This window comes from Euprymna scolopes, chromosome 28 (assembly GCF_053919585.1).
Source record: "Euprymna scolopes isolate OS-2025 chromosome 28, ASM5391958v1, whole genome shotgun sequence".
NCBI lineage: Eukaryota > Metazoa > Mollusca > Cephalopoda > Sepiida > Sepiolidae > Euprymna > Euprymna scolopes.
In genome coordinates, this window is record NC_136509.1 from 39,148,960 (window position 1) to 39,173,574 (window position 24,615).

General features: G+C 32.1%; 1 protein-coding gene across 1 annotated transcript in view; it reads right to left on the bottom strand.

Moving 5' to 3' along the window:
• LOC145249578 (small ribosomal subunit protein mS27-like) overlaps window positions 1–23,565 on the bottom strand; it is a 37,541-nt gene extending 13,976 nt beyond the window's left edge. The window contains exons 1-6 of the mRNA XM_080111276.1: window positions 23,412–23,565; window positions 21,313–21,399; window positions 13,085–13,155; window positions 6,285–6,349; window positions 5,281–5,395; window positions 1,619–1,697 (exon numbers count right to left, since the gene is read on the bottom strand). Of these exons, the coding sequence (XP_079967402.1) occupies window positions 1,619–1,697; window positions 5,281–5,395; window positions 6,285–6,349; window positions 13,085–13,155; window positions 21,313–21,399; window positions 23,412–23,490 (496 nt within the window). The 5' untranslated portion in view covers window positions 23,491–23,565. The remainder of the gene's footprint in view (window positions 1–1,618; window positions 1,698–5,280; window positions 5,396–6,284; window positions 6,350–13,084; window positions 13,156–21,312; window positions 21,400–23,411) is intronic.
• Window positions 23,566–24,615: the final 1,050 nt, after the last annotated feature.

The window sequence follows — 24,615 nt, forward strand, 5'->3', positions numbered from 1 at the left end:
CATATCAGACTGTAGCTTTCATTTCGCTCCTCCTAATAAACAGGGAGTGGATTTTTAAAAACAAACAAACCGATTTATTCAAAACTGTCCCGCACAAAATCGTAACTGCTGAATACCTATCGCCGTCACATCAATCAAAAACGCGCACCTGTTTTTTTTTAACACTTTTACTATTTTCCAACTGCGCGTCGTGAAGGCTTCGTTTTTTTTTCACATTTTCGGGTTTTTTTCACATACCCCGAAAAACACCCGGGCAACGCCGGGTACCACTCACTAGTCTATATATATAAAAGTGAAAATGTATGTATGTATGTATGTATGTATGTATGTACGCTTTTCCTTGATGTCCACAAAAGGCTTCTTTCAGAGAAGCGCTCGCTCGGTTCACAACTTCTTAAAACTTTTTATATCATCTATAAATTGTAATATCTTACACTTAACCATGGAGCTCGCCTGTCTATTTAATTTTATTGACTTTCAAACGTTAATTATTCCACATTTCCCGTATCGGCACGCGTTACATTCGGTTTTCGGTATAAACAAAAAGCGAAACTCGACTCTAATAACAGGCCCAGAGCCAGTGAACGTTTGTCGACTTCGTCATATCAGACGGGGGAGCGGGTTTTTAAAAACAAACAAACCGATTTATTGACCTCATTAAAAACTGTTCTGCACAAAATGCTGACTGCTGAATACCTATCGCCGTCTCGTCAATCAAAAACGTGCACCTGTTTTTTTTCACACTTTACTATTTTCCAACTGCACGTCGTTAAGGCTTTGTTTTTTTTTCACAGGCACCTGTTTTTTTTCACACACACACACCTACAAACACCCGGGCAACGCCGGGTACCCCTCGCTAGTCTATATATAAAAGCAAAAATGTGTGTCTGCTAAAAACTTTCGACAGACAGAACAAAAATTCACAAACTTGGTATCATATTGAAGCTCCATCCTTCGCCTGAAAAATATTGAAAAATTTGCCAAAAACGTTAAATTTTCACCCTAAAACCAACAATTTCCTACGGGGGGGGGGGGGGGGGGGGTGTTAACAAAAACTGTCCTCTCACGACGAGATTGTTTCTACGCATGCGTCAAATGACGTCATGACCTGATTTAGTTTAAATAGTTGAAGAACTGACTAAATTTCATGTATGTCGTGTTAGTTCAGTTGGTTAGAGCGTTGGGTCATTATCTAAATGTTCTGGGTTCGAATTGTGGTGTGAGATGTCTTCTTTTTTTTTTTTCGATTTTTTAAATTTAAATATTGAAGCAGATATTTGTATGTCACACAGATATTTGTATGTCGCATAGCATGTTTTGAAACACAGGAGGAAATACAGGGGATTGGTGACCCTAATTGCATAGGGTAGAATTAGCTGCAAAGTTCTTGGCAAAGAGTTCGGCCTTGTCTGATGCTGATGAGATTACCTCAGGTCCCATTGATGATGGTTGGGATAGAGTATATGCTTCTGTTGAGAACTCTTGTTAGAAATAATATTGAAGAGATTTTTTGAAATTTGAATAGTCATGAAATTTCTTTAAAAAAATGTAACCCTTTATGAGACTAGTTTCAATTTTCTAATAAAAAATAAATCCATATGAAAAACAATAAACTCACAGTTGTATTTCTTGGCCTTGATAAAATGGTCCATTAAGATATTAGCTGTTTGATAGTTTGGAAAAATTCCATAATGAACCTGAAATGAAAAAACAGAAATTTTATTATTTCAAAATTTTGACAACAATGCGAATAAAGCGTGTCCAATTCGCTTCAATAATCACATATGGAAATTTAATTTTATGAGTAAAGAAAGGGAGGCTTGATCTTAATAACTGGTTATACTGAAAAATAATAATCACATATGCGAATTTAATTTAAAAAAGGGGAGGGTTAATCTTAATAAATAATAAGAAAATGTGAAAAATATTTACATATTTAGAAAGAGAATAAAATATCAGTAACATTTCAATTGCTTGACTGACTTTCACTTGAATGAAAAAAAAACTTTCAATTTTTTTTTCATTTAATAGTTATTAGTATATTTAATCTCCATATCAATAAAAATAAGTTCACATTTATGTGCTGTGCATCAAAGTTTGATATTTATTTATTTTTTTTTTACTCTTAATTGAATATTGATAGGAATAAAATTGCAATAGCATCAAATAATTAAAAAAAAATTATATTTAAAAAAAAAATAATTAGTTCTTGTCAGTCATGAATATGTGATCAACTACATGAAGGTGAAATAATTTACATATTCCTTTGAGAAATAAGCATTAATTAATTACTTATTCATTTTATGGTTTCTTATTATATGATTGGTTTCATTTCACCAATATACTGAATTCTATTTATGCATAGTTTCTACATTCTGCATAATTGCTTAGAATTTAAAATGAAAACGTACTAGCACACAAAAATATTTTTACATTTATACATGTAAGTGATCTTGTGTGTGTGTGTGTGTGTGTGTGTGTGTGTAAAAACGTCTCTACTAAACTCCTCTCTGAAATTTTATATATAGGGTATTTGAACCTGTAACACACTTTTAATTTGGCTTTTAGTCATAAAAAATTAAAAGAACAGTTTACCTTGGTAGTAGCCAACTAAACCTTTTGCTTACACAAATTTACATTCATAGGCTACACAATGTTATTTTTTTAACTATTTATATGCATATGGGTGTAGGTCAGAGGATATGGAATGAGGCTGAAGATTTGTATGTTTTGGTTTTGATTCTAACTGATGGCATCCAAGTTATTTTTTTTATTTTTGATATCACAACTATATATTGGGTACAATATAATAATCAATAGAGAATTAGTTCTATAGTAATAAATATGTAATGCGCATGCATTAATATACTATATTTAAGCAAATCTTATAACTGGACAATGTCTGGTGGCTTGCTAGTGCCAGATAATATTCTTTTTATTAAATGAATATATAATTTTTTCTTCTAAAACTTTCGACAATATGTCTTTTTTCACTTTAGAGTTCATACAAATTTTCAATATTCATTTTCAAGGATTTTCCAAGGCTTTTTAAGGCCTTTTCCAGACAAAATTCCAATTTTCAAAACAAAATTTGGTGTTTGTTTTAGAATCCAAAGCGATTTTAAAAAGTGATAAAAAATCAAATATACAACAAATAAATGTTACCATAACCAATAACAATTACTTTGCAACCTATCTGCATCATTTTTGGTGTTTTTAAGTAGCTTGAAAGAAATGCTTTTTATTTCATCTCAAACATTAATTTTCTTTACGGCTTATAAATTTCCAACCAAGATGGTTGCTGTTTTGTTCATTTTCTTGACCTGGCTAGCCTCATTTTCGATTATCACAATTTGTTTTTGAGAGGAGGGGGCTGGTTGGTTGGTTGGTTGTTTTTGTTTTATGGCATATCAACCCTTTTCGGGTTATTTAATGCCGAATCAAAAGATTCTGAAGAAATTTTTTTAGTAGAATATATTTGTTGTTTTCAAGTCGGTTTCTATTTAACCCATAGTTGGAACCCTAACAGGTACTACCACTCCGGGTCAGAGTGGACCTGGGAGCAATGGTAATTAAAGGGTGGCTCCACACTCCCCAAAGCCCGCAAGCTGGGGCCTCACCACTGGATATAGTTTAAGGTCATATCCAGGACCCCCATTGAGGGACTTTTACCCGCTGCAGGGGGGCAGTCGGTGTATTCTAATGCCCCACCGACAGGGCCATGAGAGGAGGGGGAGATTCGCCATTGGAGCATCCCATCTGTGTAAGGAAAGCATTTTTTTCTTTTTTTAGAGAAAAGGGGGGGGGGCATTTTTATTTATGGCAGCCGTCACTACTCCTCTCCCCTTGCCCACCCCCAATTAAATTATAAATAAGAGCAAAAAAAAAAAGAAAAAAAAAGGTGTATCTTGTCGAACTCTGGAATGTTTCTGTCGAACTCGGGAATTTGGACAAAATTTCAAGCAGAATCCTTTTACTTCACAGGGTTAGCATGCTCTTGATCTACATTAATATATAGTAATAATTAGTAATAAATGGTGATATTTACAACTAGAAATAAAAAAGTAGGTTTAAGGCTCCTAAAATTTGTACTAGAATTGTCCGCAAGGACCCTTGGCGCAGTGGTTAGAGTATTGGAAAAAAATCAATTGTAAAAGTGATATTCTCCTGAAGGTTGAAGGTTCAATCCTCAGTGTGGGTGACCAAAATATACATTTGCGAATTATTTAGGACCTCTGACGGAACAAGAGCACGTTACCCCCATGAAGTAAATAAAGGGTTCCGCTTGAAATTTCGTCCAAATTCCCGAGTTCGACAAAATACACCTGAAGAAGGTCGGAGGTTATATCGATCGAAACGTTGTGAAAATCACACTCAAGATGAGAACAGTAATCCGATGAATAATAATGCATAAAACTTTTCTTCTCTTCATTTTGCTTTGTGAATAACAGTGAGAGTTGGTCCCCTAAATATTAATATACAATTATAAATTATATTAATATATTAAATATTTTAGTCTAATATATATATTATAGCATTATATATTTTATAATATAATATATATTATAGCATTATATATTTTATAATATAATATATATTATAGCATTATATATTTTATAATATAATATATATTATAGCATTATATATTTTATAATATAATATATATTATAGCATTATATATTTTATAACATCATATTTGCATGCCCAAATGTTTTAGTCTTATCCTTAAATGTTTTCATTTTATCCATTCTTGTAATGCATCAAGTTGTTGTATATCTCTAGTTTGAAAGTCAGTTTCAATAAATTTTTTCTTTTCTGTACACGGTTTTTCTAATCACTATTAACAGTCTCTCGTACATGTCCATCTCTTTAACACGCCTTAATCCAACTCAATCTCCTGTTCTATTCACAATTTCTTTTTATGCACCTGGTGTAGTCTAATTTGCATAGAGACAGTGAGAATTAATATTACTCATATATAAATGTATAATATACTTACGTATAAAAGTATAAAAGCAACTGTGAGTTGCCATTTTTTTTTTATTGTAAAGTGACCGAACCCTACAAAGCACACATGCACGCTATCTTGGTAAGTTACGATTTTCCCTACAATATCATTGATACATAATTACTAATCTTGAGATTATAGAAAAAAAAAAAAAAAAAAAAAAAAAAAAAAAAAAAAAAAGAACAGTTAAAGAATCCTTTCCCTCAACACATTCAATAACTTCTTTCTCCTCCTCCTCCATATTAAAGTGATCAGAAGAATAATTAACTCACCTTATCCTTTAGAAATGGAATTAAACGTTCTGCTTTGTCAATTTCTATGTAACAGCGGATTAAACTGTATGGCAAAGAATCATCAACATTGTGTGCTCCTCGACAATGGCGGAACCTAGAAAAAAAAAAGATTGTTTTTACTGGTTTTATGTTATACTAGAGAGTGCCCGGCTTTACCCAGGCGTAAAATATGCTTGAATATACTTTAATTTGTCCAGATTTTGTACTTTCAAAAATAAAAAAAAGTATTGGGGTCTTATCAGCTAGAATCAAAACCGAAAGCAAAACTGTAGGATTCAAAGCTGGTGACGTTACCACTGTACCAATGCGACCTATATATGAAATGATTAAAAAATAAACTAAGATGAATGTACAAAATGTATCAGAAATTTTTTAATTTTGACCTCTTTTTAACTCCTTTAAAACTATTTTACCCAGCTAAACACCCATAAAAGATCAATAAAAAATTCAACAACTTTTTCTTAATTTCATCAGTTTAATATGAAACATCTTTTTAGAATTAAAAAATAATATCACAAAAAAAAAAAAGGAAAAATGGAAAATAAAAAATAACTAAGAAAAAAGAAACAAAGGAAAAGGAAAATATGAAAATGAAAGCAGGAATGAAAAAAATTAAAAAAAGAAAAAGTAAAGAAAAAAGAAATGAATGAGGAAAAAATGAAAGAAAAACAAAAGAAATGTAAAAGGAACCAAAGAAAAAAGAAAAAGACTAAAATGAAAAACAGAAATAATAAAAAAAAACTTAGAAAGGAAAACTAGAAAAGGTAATAGAAAGAATAAAAGCAAAGGAAAAAAATTATATTTTAAATTGTATCTTTTATAAAAACTTTTTAAGATTTGTCTTTATTTCATTGATACAATATATTTGATACTTTTATTTTTTTGTCGAAATTGTTTTATGTCAGTTTTTTTTTTTTTTTTATCTAATCATAAAATTAGTATGTTTCGGGCATAAGCAAAATGATTCCAAATGTGAAACTTACTTGTAAAGTAAACTTTCAATCATTTGCAGATCATGTTCATCCACTTCTGGAATTTTATTCACCATCTAAAAATAAAAAAAAATTATTTTATTAAAATTCATTCATTAGAAATATCAAAAATAAAATAAAAGAAAAAAGATTTTTTTTTTTACTAAAGTTTATTATCAAAAATATAAAAAGTGCATTCACTTCCGAAATCATGTATTAGAAATTATCAATGTAAATCAGATTTTAATAGTGAAACCTGTAATAGTTGTCTACCTTGGACCGTGTGAAGAGTTGCTTCCCATTGTCTGTGTATGGGTTTGTGATAATTTTTTTTACTGACATAGCTTTTTGAGTAACTTAGAGTTACCTTACCTTTCATATATATATATATATATATATATATATATATATATATATTATATAAAAAATGAGTTAAATCACAGATTAGACAATCAAATGAATTATCTTATAAAATATTATGGTGAGATAATATTTTCCAGATAATCCCAGTCAAAAAGGTAAAGCTCAATATGTAAAAATAGAGCAAAAAAATATAAAAGTGAGAATAAAAGTTAAATTCTTTAGATTAAAATATACATAAAAATATATTCAAGTTAAGAATTTATTGTTTAAACCAATATATTGTATAGAAATACTTTATTATATATTCCTTGGTTTAAACAATAAATTCTTAACTTGAATATATTTTTATGTATATTTTAATTCAAAGAATTTAACTTTTATTCTTTTATATGTATATATATATATATTGTGACGTAACCCATAAATTGGATTACGTAATTAATTAAAAATTGAAATATTTAATTTCGGGCCAACGAGAAATGTATCGTTTATTTTGTTATTTTATTAGCGAGGCAAATGACCGTAGTTTCCAAGAAAGAGAGAAAAAGAGAGTATAAAAACAAAAGAAGAGACAGTATAGAAAAAAGAGAGAGAGAGAGCCCTTATAGGAGAGAGAGAGAGAGAGTATAAAAAGAGAGAGAAGGGAGGTGAGGAAAATCAGCTAGCGAGATGACCGGTCATTTACTCAGAAACAAAGTTGACCGCTTTGTGACTCCTGCCAGCTGCTAAGCGACAAAGAAAAAAAAAGAGAGAGTAAGAAATGTATAGGAAAAGAAAGATAGACTGTATAGATAGAGAGAGAGAGAGAGAAGAAAAGAGACCTTTTGGTAGGGCAGTTACCATTTGGCTGTCGCGCCTAGCGGGCGTGGGAAATTTTCACCTGGCAGCGACAGAAAAGCGGAGGAGCGGCATGAAACCGTCCAAGGAGATAATGCCTGGGAGAAACTCCATATTAACAGCAAAAGGAAAGAAATAATGCTTGAAGAATAAGCTGGCGGCATCGAAATACAGGATGTTAATTTCATGAACACAGAAGACAGGATACTCCGAGAATAACCGAAATATTGAATGGATACGATATAGGAATACCACATGCTATGACCTGTCGCCAGAGTCGAATAAAATGAAGGTTAGAGTTCACTTTAAAAGTTAAAAGAAAAACAAGAGAGAAAAGAAACATAAAAAAATGTGAGTTACCTCTCTCTCATATATTATATCAACAAATTAATTTTATCTGGACTGAAGATACATTTTTTTTTCGTTTTGATATATTTCTCGTTGGCATCTTCGGATAGTAGACAAAGATACCCCCCTACCCATCTTTATAATAATTTTTTTAATTTTTACCTAATCTCATTATCCCCCTCCCTATCGTAGTTTAGTGTTTCATAATAAAATTTAATTTTGAAAATATTATCACTGGTGTTTTGTTTCGTTACTTCTTGCGTTTTTGTCATGTTTGTTTCCCGTGTCTTCTTTGTTTTCTTTTTACCCGTGTTACATGTGCGATAAAACACTTGCGTTTTGCTTTCCCATAAATTCCCTTATGCCCCCCCCCCTTTTGTGATGTGTTACAAAGATAAACAATATTGGTTTTTTTATCGTAAGTTTCTTTTCATACCCCTATGTTTATTTGTTACTTAAATCTCCCACCTTTTAACGCATATGTTACAATATATATATATATTACAGTTTTTAAAAGGATAAGTGGAGTTATTAGAATTTGGGGGAAAATCGATGCAGGGCGAAAAAAAATAGACACTAAAAATAGTCAAAAGACTATTCGACTAAAATAAAAAAGAACCTTGAGGTATCTTTCGTCCGACCCTTGTCAAGAGATCACGTCGGAAGCGATTAAAATAAAACAATTACACAATTGAAAAATGGAGGCAAAGAGAGGGGTGAGAAAAAAAAAATTATAAAACTACACGAGTGAATTAAATGAATGAATAACCAGTGATATATTGTCCATATTTCAGAACCTGGGACAAAATTAAAAAAAACAAAAAACAAAAAAAACGTTAACTTGCCTGCAAATAACCAACTGATGACCCCTGAATAGGTGAGCGCCCGGATGTGTTCAACAATGTGTTTATTCTAGACCCTCTAGAACACTTCCGGGCATTTACAGAGCACATCCGGGCGCTCACCTATTCAAGAGTCATCTATTGGTGTGCACTTGTGTAACAATAAAACATGTGGTGAAGCGTATTCGAATGGCTGTTCTCACATTGTATACAAGGCCCGTTCCAAACAACATCTCGATATTTTGGAGGCCGTAACTGTACTAATGCACAAACCATCGCTCTGTAGGCAAAAGGAGCTGTCGCATACATTAGACTTGTTTAAAGAGCTCTGATTTACCAGGAGATGAAAAAAAAAAAAAAAAAAAAAGAAAATGCCTACATAGCGTCTTGAAGTCTTGTTTCTGCAGGCAAGTTAACGTTTTTTTTTTTTTTTTAAATTTTGTACCAGGTTCTGAAATATGGATGATATATCATGGGTTATTCATTCATTCAATTCACACCGTGTAGTTTTATAATTTTTTTTTTTCTCACCCCTCTCTTTGCCTCCATTTTTCAATCGTGTAATTGTTTTATTTTAATCGCTTCCGACGTGATCTCTTGACAAGGGTCGGACGAAAGGTACCTTGAGGTTCTTTTTTATTTTAGTCAAATAGTCTTAACTATCTTTAGTGTCTATTTTTTTTCTCCCTGCACCGATCTTCCCCCAAATTCTAATGACTCCACTTATCCTTTTAAAATCTATAATAAAATTTTGTACCACAAAAAACCTTTATTTATATATATATATGATTAGTTTTTTTTGGAAAAAGAATTCCAGCAGAGTGCTCAATTAAAAGGAAAATCCAAATTTTAAGAGCGTACTTATATTTTGTGTACAGAAAGTTGTTAGTTGAGACAGGTCATTGGTACCGTCGGTTTCAAGCCCGATAATAAGGCCCGTTTAAGGTATCCTTATCAAGCTCTCTTCAGCCAATATTCGTCTACGAAACGGGCCTTATTATCGGGCTTGAAACCAACGGTACCAATGACCTGTCTCAACTAACAACTTTCTGTACACAAAATATAAAAGATATAAGCAAGTGTTTGCGTGATTTTATCCGCCTTCATCTCAGAATGTAAATAGAAGACAGACTCTCGTCTGTGTACAAAACTAAAAATATCTTTGTGTTAATTTATTTTGTCAGTGACGGTATGACTTCCAGTATGAATTTTATTTTAAACAAACACGGTATATTTTTATTTGGTTCTTTAATAATTAACTAATTATGAATCATCATCATTTTCACACATAATAAAAATTAAAGCAAAATCTGTTTCTCATAAAAGATTAAAATATGAAGAAAGAAGGAGGGAGTGATTTTGTAATCATTCATTGTAATAAATAGCAATGTGTATTTATTCGTAAATATATATGCATCTAGTCATACAAAAATATATGCCCAGGAAGGAACCCAAACCTTTTCTTTTTGCTTTCAGTAACAATTTATAAATTTTTTCGTTTTTATTTTTATAACAATTTATAAATTTTTTCGTTTTTATTTTTATAACAATTTATAAATTTTTTCGTTTTTATTTTTATAACAATTTATAAATTTTTTCGTTTTTATTTTTATAACAATTTATAAATTTTTTCGTTTTTATTTTTATAACAATTTATAAATTTTTTCGTTTTTATTTTTATAACAATTTATACATTTTTTCGTTTTTATTTTTATAACAATTCATAAATTTTTTCGTTTTTATTTTTATAACAATTCATAAATTTTTTCGTTTTTATTTTTATAACAATTCATAAATTTTTTCGTTTTTATTTTTATAACAATTCATAAATTTTTTCTTCTTGCTTTCTCTAGTGACTTATATTTTTTTTTTTTTTTTCCATAAGATTAATAATTTTTTCATTTTGCTTTCTATACATTTTTTTTTTGTTTGTTTCTATAATGATTTGTATTTTTCCTTTTTGCTTTCTATAACAATTTAAATATATTTTTTTCTTTCTGTAATGATTTACGAGGTGCTTTTAATAAGTTTCCAGACATTTTTTGTATGGGCACTTTTACTGATAATACACACATTAAACTCTTTGAAGTAATCTCCTCCTGCTGCAATGCATTTGCTGTACCATTCCAACAACTTCTTGAAGACCCTTGTGTGAGAGTGTCAGTGATCCTTATCACAGTCTCTTACATCTGTTCAATTGTTTCATATTGACAGCCTCTAAGGTTTTCCTTGAGCTTAGGCAATTACCAAAAGTCACAGCGTGCAAAGTCTGGACAATAAGGACGGTGTTTTGATGCCCATCTTGGTAAAATAGTCCGTGAAAAGGATAGAGTTGTGGACTGGTGCATTGTCCTAGTGGCCTCTTGAATGTACATATCTCCGACAAACCTGCTTAGCAACAAAATATCACCCCTTCACTGTTGAGGTCCCTAAATGCCAGAAAGCTTTCTACTCTAATAGTTTCTTCCCTTGAACAGCTAGACTTTGAAATTCCTTTCCTGCTACTTGCTTCTCTAACTGTACTGATATGCAGAAGTTTAAATGCAAACAAACATCTTGTTAATCTTTCTTAGGCATAGTCCCAAATAGTAACCCCTTATGTCCATGTGGCGATGTGAGGGGTGAACGGGAGTAAAAAAAAAAAAACACTGACCCGACTTGAAGAGTGTTGGCCTCTTCCGATGGAATCTCATTCTGAACTCCCTTAAAAACTCAATATAGTATTCCTTGTTGACAGTCTGTCCACTGGGAACCTAGCATGCTTCCACTGGGAACTCTGTCTCTTAGACTCTGGGTCATGGCAGTAGATCCAGCTTTCATTGCAGGTCACCAGAGCATCAAGAACTTCGGGATCTGAATTGATCAGCTCAACTATTTCTCTGCTGTCATGAGAACATCTTTCTTTCTGATCTTTTCTGAGCACCCTTGGAACAAACTTCACACAAATCTTCCATATCTTCAGTTATTATACTGACATCAAATGGTGCACTTATTCTCTCTAGAGACACACAACGGTTCTTATTCATGAAATTCTTTATTTGGCTAATCAACTTTGGTGTTCTGACATCCTTACACCTCTTATACATCTCATCATCTCCCACAGACTCCCTGCCTTCCTTGAATCTCTTATGCCACTAAAATACTGATGTTCGATTCGTGCAAGATAGTTCGAAAGCCGTGTGAAGCATTCCATACATTTCTGTGGCATTTTTTGCAAGTTTAAAACAGAATTTTATTGCATATCATTCTTCTAAAGTGTCCTCACGTCCAGATTGCAGTTTTGAAATTCACCAGCTTTGACAATCAGGCTTTAGTAGCGTGTACTCCATTTCCTGCTGTAGCTGTTCATTTGAAGCTGAAATCATAAAAATTGGCCAAACATCTAAGATGTATAGCAGTAACATACTGAATTTTCAAGAGTTTATGACAATTTTAAATGGTTGTACAAAAAATGTCTGGAAACTAATTGAAGGCACCTCATATGACTTCCTTCTTGCTTTCTATAAGAAATGATTTTTGTTTTTTATAATGATTTATACATTTTCCCTTTTTACTTCCTTTCTGCTTATATATTCATATATGAGAAATTAAATTACTGATATTATTTTATGTGAATATTAGTATAAATGCTTTTTTTTCATTATTTTGAAGGAAGAGTGTACACTAATATAAAAAAAAAGAAAAAAAAAAGAGGCTTCTTCGGTCATTGACAGACTATGAATACCCATTTAGGGGTGCTTGTGTGTGAAATTTTTGTGGCAGGAGGTGCGCAATCTTTAACCACACCTCTCCTGAGTCGACATTGTTAAATACCAGTGGCAAATGAACTGTATGTACAGGACGACTGGAAACAAATGCTGAGATAAGCGGAGAGCACATACAGCGCCTAGAATTTCCAAATGGTCCCCCAACTGGTACTAACCAGGCTCAATGTTGCTTAACTTCGGTGATCTGATGAGATGCGATTATCATATAATTATGCTAACTCCATTTTCACTTTATTCTGTTCATATGCAGTTTCATTCTTCGCTTTATTATTCACATAAAATTCATGGAAGCAAATGTCACTTTGAATTAACTTGTTGAATGACAAGTTCCCTCAAAGTATTATTTAAAATGGTTTTGTTTTTGTAAATAACTGATGTAAAAAAAAATAAAACAAATTATTATCAAACATTTTTGTCATTTATTTAAAAAAAATTTTTTTTTTTTTTTTGCATTCTCTTCCTTTGTAAACAGGTAAAAAAGATTTTATAAGCTGACCAATAAAATAACTTGGATATTTTTATTTTGCCAGTAAAAATAGCCTCTACTCAAGAGGTTTGAATAAACTCCTCCTATATCAAATTTTGCTAAGTATCTTAAAAAAAAAAAAATTTTTTAATTTAAAAGAAAATGAAAAAAAACTTTTCTTCTACTTACAATAGAGATGTCAACAACTGAAATAATTTTCTCTTTTTCATATTTGTCAAAAAGTTTTGTAAGAAATTCACCTGAAAAAAAAAAAAAAAGATTCGTACAATGTTTGGTTAAATTAATAAAAAAAAAAAAAAAAAAGAAAAATTTAAGGAAAAAGAAAAGTGACTAAATAAAAATAAAAAGAAAAATAGAGAAAAAAAATGAAAAAAGGAAAGTATAAAAAATGAAAAAAAAAATTTTTTTTAAATAGATGAAAACAAATTAAGAAAAACAAAAAAGACAAAAACAAAAGAAAGAATTACAACACATCAGGACTTTAAAGACAGATTTATCTTCAGTTTACCTTTGACAACTAAATATTTTCATTTACTAGCCAAACAGAAAAGGTACTAGACAAACCCATGTGATTTTTGAAATATGACATCTTTGTTCTCTGATGAGTACATACATCATAAAGATTTTTCTGTATTTTTTTTTTATTTTTAAATAAGTGCAATTCTAAATATGCACTGAATTTGTTTAAAAAAAAAGAAGAAAGAAAAAGAGCATATTGTTTTATTAAACTTATTGGTTAAATAATTTGACTTTTGCCCATTAAAAAAATAATGGCTGAAAAGACATTTTTCACTCAGTAATAAGCCTTAGAAGATTGTTAGTGAAAGAAATATAATCGCTAAAAGATAAGCGTTTTATTATTTTTAGTCGCCACTTTGAAAAATCACTCGTAAATGCGACTGTTTCATTCGCAACGAAAATTCCTGCACATTACGGTCACCATTAAATTTGGGAATTTAATTTTTTTTTTTTCATTTGCTGATGATGTGAATCAAAACACATATTTTGTAGGCAGGTGCGATATATACCAACATAACTGTGATAATTACACATTTAGTTTTTTCTTTCTTTCCCAGGGTTCATACAGATTTTCAATGTCCATTTTCAAGACTTTTCAAAGTTTTTGAAGGCCTTCTCCAGACTAAATTCAACTTTTCAAAACAAAATTAGATATATAAACAACTAGCAGGGGGTACTCGGCGTTGCTCAGGTGTTTGGAGGTGTGTTGGGGTGGGGGTAGGTAGATAAAAACAACCCTATTTAAAAAAATAAAAACGTTGGCCGGGTGTTTGGAGGTGTTCAAGAAAAAAAAAGTTTTAGTAGGAAGGTAGGCTTGAACCCCAAAGCCTTGACGCGAAGGTGGAAACGAAATGGAAAAAAAAACTGAGACCTAATCATCTCGGCCACGAGGGAAGTGGAAGTGATAAGTGTCTTAAGTTAACGTTTATAAAGTGAAATTGACATGTGCGAGAAAGTTAGGTCGCGTGATGTTTGTCTTAGTTTTGCGCTGGAAGCTAGTTTCTGTTTCCCCCGACCCCATCGGCGATCAAAAAATATCTCAAAAATAGCGTGTAAAAGTTGGGCAAATTAAAGACAGCCGCGACCCCCGTTCTTAAGTCGTAGATATTATAATTTAGACAGCATATAAAAAGTTTTAAGGAGTGAGCCGACCGAGAAGCCCGGCGAAAAAAGTCTTTGGCAAACATACACAAAAATGCACACACACACACACACACACACACACACACACTAACACACATTTTCGCTTTTATATATGTACTAGCAGGGGGTACCCGGCGTTGCCCGGGTGTTTGGAGGTGTGTGTGGTTTTGGGTAAATCAAAACCCCGGACAAACAGGCGAAATAGCGCGAATCTCATAAAAGTCGACGTAAATAAATGTAGAGGCCACCCGCGTTCCCAAATCCTAGATATTATTATCTAGCGGAGTATATAAACAGTTTTAAGCGATCGTAACCCCCCTGAGAGCGCGTGCGAAAGAAGCCTTTGCAAGACATACACATTTTGCCTTTTATATATATAGATAGACTAGCGAGGGGTACCCGGCGTTGCCCGGGTGTTTGTAGGTGTGTGTGAAAAAAAAACAGGTGCTTGTGAAAAAAAAACAAAACAAAGCCTTTACGACGCACAGTTGGAAAATAGTAAAGTGTGAAAAAAAAAAAAACAGGTGCGCGTTTTTGATTGACGTAACGGCGATAGTTATTCAGCAGTTAGCATTTTGTGCGGGACAGTTTTTAATGAGGTCAATAAATCGTTTTTTTTTTTTAAAAAACCCGAGCTACCATCTGATATGACGAAGTTGACATTGACCAAACGTTACTTAGCTCTCTAGAGACAACTGGCTCTGGGCCTGTGATTAGAGTCGAGTTTCGCTTTTTTTATACCAATAACCGAATGTAACGCGTGCCGATGCGGGAAATGTGGAATAATTAATGTTTGAAAGTCAATAAAATTAAATAGACAGGCGAGCTCCATGGTTAAGTGTGAGATATTACAATTTATAGATGATATAAAAAGTTTTAAGAAGTTGTGAACCGAGCGAGCGCTTCTCTGAAAGAAGCCTTTTGCGGACATCGAGGGAAAGCGTACATACATACATACATTTTCGCTTTTATATATATAGATTATATACTTATATTAATTAATTGGAATTCTTATTGAGATGAGTAATTTGTATTATTTATCCATTGCAGACTATTATCCTCATCTTCTATGAAGGCCCGAGGAACAGTTGGCCAAAACGTTTTGAAACAACAACTAAAAGATGAGATAATAGTCAGCTATGGATAAATGATATAACTAACCAAAAACTTTATAATTGACATTAGGAAAAGTAATTTCCATTTGCGTCTTTATTTTCATAAAGTAGTTTCAAAGGTCATACCTTACATGAAGTTCGCTAAGGCGCAACAAAACTGGTCAACTATTTAGAGGTTTCGTTTGCTTTGTGTTTAGTGTCAGCCATGTGTGATTTCAAGATACTTTCACCCATTTTTCTAAAAAGAAACGTCTTTTGACAAAAACAACAATATGCTTGTCAACAATCATATTTACATTCCCTGACTCACATATATTTGGCCAACAAAGAGTGATTAAATGTTATTTTCCAATTGTAGATTAGTCTATGGTATGTTCATTTTACTTTTAAATTTTGAATTTTTAGTATTGTTGATACAAGAGTTATTTCCCTTTATCATAAAACTACCCAATGTTATATACACTTCACTTTGTTCTGTGGAGAAGGAATCCTTCATGACTGAGACAATTTTAATTTCTGTTCCTATTCAGAGTGCCCCTTTTTGGGGAGCTAAATTTCCCAACATTTAAAACCAACCTTGTGTCTAACTGCCCTTTTTTGTGATAAGGGGACATAACTCTTGCATCTACAATAATACAATGCACGTTAAAAAACGACCCTGGTGTCTAACTCTGTCCCATGGGGAGGCATAGTAAATAGGTACAATAATACAATGCAATTTCAGAACAATGCATTTCGATTTTATTTTCAATATTTCAAAAATATTTCAATAATATCTTTATCAATACTTAAAAAATAATTTAATAGTATTTGTTTTGATTATATTTTTAATATTTCGACAAATTTTTAGTGGGCATAAAAATATGATTTTCAAGTAGTTTCAAATTATGGAAAATGTCTTGAATATGTATTCAAGACATTTTCCATATTTTCAATGTTTTTCAAGGTAATAATAGAAAGAAGCCCTTTTCAAGGCAAAATTAAAAATTTAAGGGCTTTTCAAGCCTATGCGAACCCTGTTTCTTTTAAATTGAATATTTATTGAAATTAAAATTGCAATACACTACATTTAAAAATTCTAAACTGAGTATGCGGAGTTCCCTTCACAATTGAAAAATTTACTTTCACCATGCCTAATGCTTGTGCAAACTTTGAGAAAAGTGTAAACAAATGAATGGATGACTGATTTGGGGCAATTTTACCCCTACAGTTGCACCAACCAGAGTTATCCCGGAAAACCTGTTCTGGCAAAAATTTACTTTCACCATGATTAATGTTTGTGCAAAATTTTTAAAAATCCAAGGCATGGTTATTGAGAAAAGTGTGAATGAAAGTGAATTACTAAGACCAATCCCTCCTTTGTTGGGGGTGATCAAAAATGATTCAATTATGAAATTAAATCCACCAGAATTTATTTGTAAACAAGTCAGCTATTTAAATCATCTGTTAATTATTGAAAACACAACTGAATTACTCTGTAACTTTTCTCGATATAAATATTTAACATTAAACGTGAAAGAACCGAATTGTCTTGTCACTGCTTCTATAATCTATGTATTCTTTTTACACTTTTATCATTGGATTGTGTTAGGTTCTTACTCGGACCACATTTACACAAAAACAATGAATTGTTAAAACTATGTATGTATATAAAAAACAAACACGCAAACATATTTATATATATATTATTAATTTTATTTATTAAACATTTGAATATTTTATTCAAATATTTATTAAATATTTTTTCGTGCACAAAAATTATCCATGAACATGTGTACAAAATATATATATATATATATATAAAAGTGAACGTATCTGTGTCTGCGTGTGTACATTTCCCTACGCAATAACTGTCAATTTTAAGTCTACAGACTCGAAATTTGATATACAGGGTACTGAGATTTGGGAAAATCTTTGTGATTGGTTTTCGGCCAGAAATTTGGCTGTTAAGGAGTCAAAGTTCAACGATTTGATTTTTGACAACTCTACCAAACTCCTCCGCTAATTTTGGGTGTAAACATAGGTTCCTTGGACATGGATCTAACTTAATAACTTGATTTGAGTCCAAAACAATAAATGTTAAGGGGTGATAATAGGGGACAAAGTTAAAAAATTGACCGCTTTTTTTTTTTTTTTTTTTTTGCTTAACATACACCTCCAAACACCCGGGCCATGTTGGGCTGAAATGCTAGCGTATATATATATATATATATACACAGGGTGACCTCCCCCCAAAAAAAAAACAGAGGACATTCAATTGTTTTTCTGAGCATTTTACAGTCAACAGAGAAAAAAATGCCAAAGACCCTAGTGTTTTGATGTGATGTTTTGAATATAATAAACTAGTTATAACCAAAGTTTCATTTCATTCAGACAAAACACTAAGAAACGGTGGCTAATTGAGGCCCGTTTTTTGGGGGTGGGATGGGGGGGTCACCTTGTATATATATATATATATATATATATATATATATATATACATACACAATAGAGAAAAAGAATTGCTCTGAGTATATTAAGAAATAGATTGAATTACTCTGTAACCTTTCAAAATTTTAAAAGGATTTAGAAGCATTTATACTATCAAATAGTATTTTGTGGTTTTAAATTCCTAACAAATCCTTGTGTACTAAGAGGTTACAAGTTTGTGAAGCGCTTTACACCCAATAATTTTATAAGTAAAAGATTAAAACATTAGCTTCACAAAGTGATTTATAGTTTTATTACAATTTGGTTCAATTAATAATTTTTAATAGCCAAACAATCGTGTAATAATTAAATTCAACTATCAAAATTTTATTAGAAAAATTTTTTAGTTAAAAAGAAAAGTTTGGTTTGATTTGCTGGTTTTGTTTTACAGCAATTCAACCATTTTAATGTTGAACATATACACATTAAAACCATTTTAATGTTGAACATATACACATTAAAACCATTTTAATGTTGAACATATACACATTCAAACCATTTTAATGTTGAACACATACACATTAAAACCATTTTAATGTTGAACATATACACATTAAAACCATTTTAATGTTGAACATATACACATTAAAACCATTTTAATGTTGAACATATACACATTAAAACCATTTTAATGTTGAACATATACACATTAAAACCATTTTAATGTTGAACATATACACATTAAAACCATTTTAATGTTGAACATATACACATTAAAACCATTTTAATGTTGAACATATACACATTAAAACCATTTTAATGTTGAACATATACACATTAAAACCATTTTAATGTTGAACATATACACATTAAAACCATTTTAATGTTGAACATATACACATTCAACCATTTTAATGTTGAACATATACACATTAAAAAATGAAGTTCTGTTACCAAGTATACACTGCGTGTCAAATCATTAACGAGATAACATTTTTTTACCAGTTTCAGAAACTTACCGGTAGTTTTGTATCAAAAGCTTCAAAAACGTTGGCAATGCTGAGCTGCGTGTACTGCAAAATTTTCGTACTGTTCCGCACAATGTAAACAACTTGTCATCGTAATTCTGGAATCCACGGTATTTGAGGTGCGTCAAATTATTGACAAGACAGTTTCTTTTGTCAATAAAATGGGTCGTAAAGGTGGTTTGAGTAGTTCTGAAAAGAGTACTATTACAGAACAGCTAGTAAAAAGTAAAACTACCCTTGAAATATCGAAAATGATAGGAAAGTACCATCAAACTGTGAAGAACTTTGTCAAGGACCCTACAAACGTATGTAAGAGGGCTGATTTAGAGTTGTTTCACGCCATTCTCTACTCCCAATTAAACGTGAAGTTGTTAAGAACCCTGGGCAGACAAGTCGAGAAGTCTTTGACCAAGCCGGATTGAAGAATGTCTCAAAAAGTATTCAATGTCATCTTCTGAAAGAAGTGGCAAAGTCTGTTAAGCCTGTGACAAAGCCTCCATTAAAGCAACATCACATACAAAACCGATTGAAATGGGCAGAGGACAACATGAAAACAGATTTTTCCAAAGATTTGTTTACGGATGAAGTGCGTGTCAGTCTGGATGGCCCTGATGGCTGGAGCAAGGGATGGGTCCTAGATGGACGACATCTTCATCAGCATTTAAGGCGCCAAAAAGGTGATGGTGGTGGGATGATGATTTGGGCTGGGATTATTGGAGGTACTTTAGTTGGCACATGGAAAGTCTCAGAAGGCATAAAAATGACATCAAATGCTTACATAGCTTTTCTGAAGGAGCACTTTGAACAATGGCTGAAGAAGCAAAAGGTTGACGTTCAGAAGAACCATTATTTTTATTCTATTACTATTTTCATGCAGGATAATGCTTCTTTCGCATGGAGCAAACAAAAGCAAAGACTATTTGCAACAACTGGAGTTCTCTGGCCTATGGAAGATGGAGTGGCCTGCGAATTCGCCAGATTTGAACCCAATTGAGAACCTTTGGAGTATCATGAAGCGATGTTTCTATGCAAGCGGACGCCAATTTAAGAGCAAAGATGAATTGTGGAATGCTCTCCAAGAGGTATCGCGAGGAATAACTGTTGGCGAAATCACAAATTTGACTAATTCTGTGGACCAACGTCTTTTACAAGTCATTCATAAAAAGGATCGCATATCCCCTACTAATTATGTCAACGTAGAAATTGCTATGTAGTTATTGTGTTCTAAGGATTTTTCCTAGTTCATTTAATGTTTGAAAATTATTTCAATAAACAAGTCATGGGTATTAATTTATTTTTATTTCGGACTATTATTCTCATCTTTATTAGTTGTTGTTTTTGATCTTTTTATTGGTTTTGTTTATTCACAACGTTTCGGCCAACTATTCCTCTGGCCTTCGTCAGGTGGTAACCGCGACGGATAGGAACTTCGAATCTCCTAACTGCATTCTCAGCCATCACTGCCATCCGTAGTTGTTGTCGTCTCACCACATTTTGGCCAATTAACCTCTGGCACGCTTTGGGTGGGATTGAAACCGCTATCTTCAGACAATGTTCATCTGGAACTGTAGAGATTCAATGTCTCTATCAACTGCGCCACGGGCCCCGAAAGGCGATCAAGGTTGGAGATTCGAAGTTCCTATCTGTCGCGGTTACCACCTGACGAAGGTCAGAGGAATAGTTGGCTGAAACGTTGTGAATAAACAAAACCAATAAAAGATCAAAAACAACAACTAATAAAGATGAGAATAATAGTCCGAAATAAAAATAAATTAATATATAATGCTCATCTCAAAAATGAATTCCAATTAAGGAATAATATAAGTCATGGGTATATTGTGTTTTTTTCTCAACCTCGTTAATAACTTGACACACTGAAATCAACAGATATTCCTATCTTCTGTCATAGTTTCACTAATGCTGCTTTAAATAATCTTATTTTCTGACTGGAGGAGCTGAATAATATTGTACACATTTTCTCAAAGTTTCATGGATTTTTATTCACTCGTTCCTTAAATATTAAGAAAAATGTAAACTCGTTAATAATTTGATACACAGTGTATAATGAAAAGGGTTTTAATAGACTATGGAAACAGGTATCAATTTAGAACAGTCATCTTCCTCCTTACTTCGTTTCTTCCATCCCTTCTTAATTAATTTCCATGACTTTTTAAATACCTACCACAAGGAACTTGTAATTCCGGTGCATTTAATCTTTTGTTCCATGCTTCTTGGCAGAGATAGGCATCGCTGAGCAAATGGCGTCGAACTGAAAAAAAAAAAAAAAATGCTATTGAATTTAAATTGAATTTCTCGTAGACCCTCTCACTTTGGCTCCACTAAAGTAGCTCCTATCCTCTTCAAATTCTTCCACAAATGTCTTAACAAATTTTGCTTTCCTGACTGCTGGAAAACTGCTTCTGTTGTACCAGTTTACAAGAATTCTAGCGACAGAACTGGCCCATTAAATTATCGCCCCATTAGCTTCCTCAGACATTGAGGGCATTGCTGAGACTACTGCAAAGAAGGTGTTTTGTACCATTACAACATGACCCATCATATGGAGTATTGTTGTCACATTTGGGTTAATGCATCTGCTACTAGTCTCTCCCTCTTAAACAGTGTTCAAATGAGAGTCGCCAACCTAATAGGTCTCGCACTATTAGCTAAACGTCAACCGCTGTCCCATCAATGAAATGTTGCATCCCTCTGCCTGTTTTACAAGTATTTTAATGATAGGTGTTCTGACGAACTACAAGCCCTTATCTGTCCTCAAAGTACATAACTCCAACAAACAGCAAAATCCCACCCCTACACAGTAGAAATCACTAGATGTGAGAAAGCTTTCTACTCTAATAGTTTATTCCCTAGGACTGCTAGACTTTGGAATTCCCTTCCAAGTTCCTGCTTCCCTGACATGCAGATGTTCACGTGTAATGTAAACAGACATCTTGTTGTTCAACTCCCTACATAGTAGCTCTACAAATTATGTCCCAGATAGTACTCCCCTACATCAAAGTGACACTGTGCCTTGTTTGAGGTGAATATGCAATAATAAAATTTTTTTTTAAATTTACTGATGTCAGTAAACGTGTCTAATCAACCCTAATTGGGGTTGCCAGACTATAATAAATGTTTGAAGCGAAATCTTTCAGAAAAAAAGGCCAAATTGATAATTGTAGTCAAATTTTCACACACAAAAAAGTCAAATTAAAAAAACAAAGATTGTGTGCGTAAATGTATAAACATTTATATATTTTTAACGTCATTATTATTTTTTATGTGCTTATATAGACTGGTGATGTTTTAAACTGATGCATTTCATATATTTCTGTTTGTGAAAATTTGGCTAGTTATCAATTTGGCCTGTTTTGGTCTTTTTTTCTGATAGATTTAGCTTCAAATCTATATGTATAGTAAAACAAACCCACTCATTCAATATATGTTACCGTGACAGGCTGACATATATTTGGTGGGTTTCTAACAGTATTTTGTATAATTTTTTTAGTTTGAACTTAACGTATTCAACAGCAAGCTAGCCGCCATTTGTCCTTTTCAAATATACCGATATACTGTTAGAAATTCGCTCAATATATGTTACCGTGACATAAGTTGACATATATTCGGTGGTTTTTAATAGTATTTTGTCTAGTTTATTATTTATAACACCTTTTCCCGAACTTACCGTGTTAAAGAGAGAGTCGGGCGCCATTTTGAATTTTCCAATACATCGGTAAATACTGCATGTTTTTCGAGCTGAATAAACATGTTATATTGAATAAAAACACAAAAAAATATATCCAGTTAGGTAGAAAATTAACTTATCTTGCCTTTGATAACATTTATTTGTTATATATTTGTTTTTTGACAACTTTTTCGAATCTATGTGTACAGTAATACAAACCCAACAAAACAATATTTATTGCCTGTACACAAGTTTTCATCGCATTATGTTAAGCCACTAAACTACGGTTTTACCGTTTAATGTTTTGTTTACAAATAAATTTAATATTTTCGTTATTACTTTTTCCCCACATTTAATGCATAAGTATTTCCCATAATTACCTCATTTGTTTATATATCAATCTAATGGATTAAAAACAAAAATAAATAAACGTATGTTTATTTCATAAAGTCGAGTTCATTTCAAGGACAAAGTTAACAGTCGATAAACGAAATGGATAAAATCGATTCAAATAATATTGGTAGCAGATAAACTGCCATGATACCAAAGCGAACATAATTCAAGATTGATAAGATAAAGCCAATTATTCTTCTTACCGGAATAATTAACTCCTTGAAGCCTTGACTGCAATTTTAATCGTCGGCAAACAGAACGAAGAACACATGTGGTAGCCATGATGAATTTCGACTGTGCATCAAGCGATCAGCTACTTCCGGTCTATTCAAAGTTTGTAGAGTTAAAATAGCGGACAATTTAGGGGGAGGGTGAAGGGTTTCTTTTTCTTTTCCTTTTTTTAATGGAATAAAAAAAAAAATCGAGGTCGTATTACTATACACATAGATTCGAAAAAGTTGTTGAAAAACAAATATATAAAAAATAAAAGGGTATTTTTTTAGATTAAGTCCACTTCCACAATTTTCTTTTAAATGACAACTTTTAAAGGTTTTCGACTATGCTGACTACGAAAATTGCATTGAAATTTTGCAGAAATAATTAGTTATCGAGATATAAAAAGTTGTATTATGCATTGTATTTTTTGGCGGCCATCTTTTTTTACGCGCATGCAATGTCAGTCAGAGATGAGTAGATTTGTTTATGGCGTGCGCACGCGCGTAAAATGGCCGCCAAAGAATACAATGCATAATACAACTTTTTATATTCCGATAACTACTTATTTCTTCAAACTTTCAATGCGATTTTCGTATTCAGCCTAGCCGAAAATCTATTCAAGTCGTCATTTAAAAGAAAATTGTTGAGGTGGACCTAATCTGAAAATTTACCAATAAAAGTTATCAAAGGCAAGATAAGTTACTTTTCTACTTAACTGGATAATTTTTTAAGTGTTTTTTTATTTAATGTAACGTTTATTCAGCTCGAAAAACATACAACGGTGAGCTAACAACCAATTAAGCTAAATTTTGAAGTTAAATAAATTCATTGTAAAAATCCTTTAAAAGATAAATATTAGTTTTCTCTGGGTCTATTTCAAAGATAATTAGTAAAGTAAAGTCCTAAGATATTGAATTAAATAATAATAAAAAAAACCTTATTTGTGAAAAAAAAAAAACCTTAATTAGCCCTCAAAAAGCAAGTAATTTACCATTCGACAAAAACGCAACAAACTAAAATTTTGTAAACACGATTATAAGGAAGCCCAAAATTTTAGCCAATCGAAACGCTGCTTCAAAATGAAGTCATGATAGTAAAAGGAGGTAGGGTGTCAGATTTCTCCCCCCCCCCCCCAGACGTGCATCCATACATTCCTATTCTGAACGTTTGTATCAATTTTTATCATTTTTT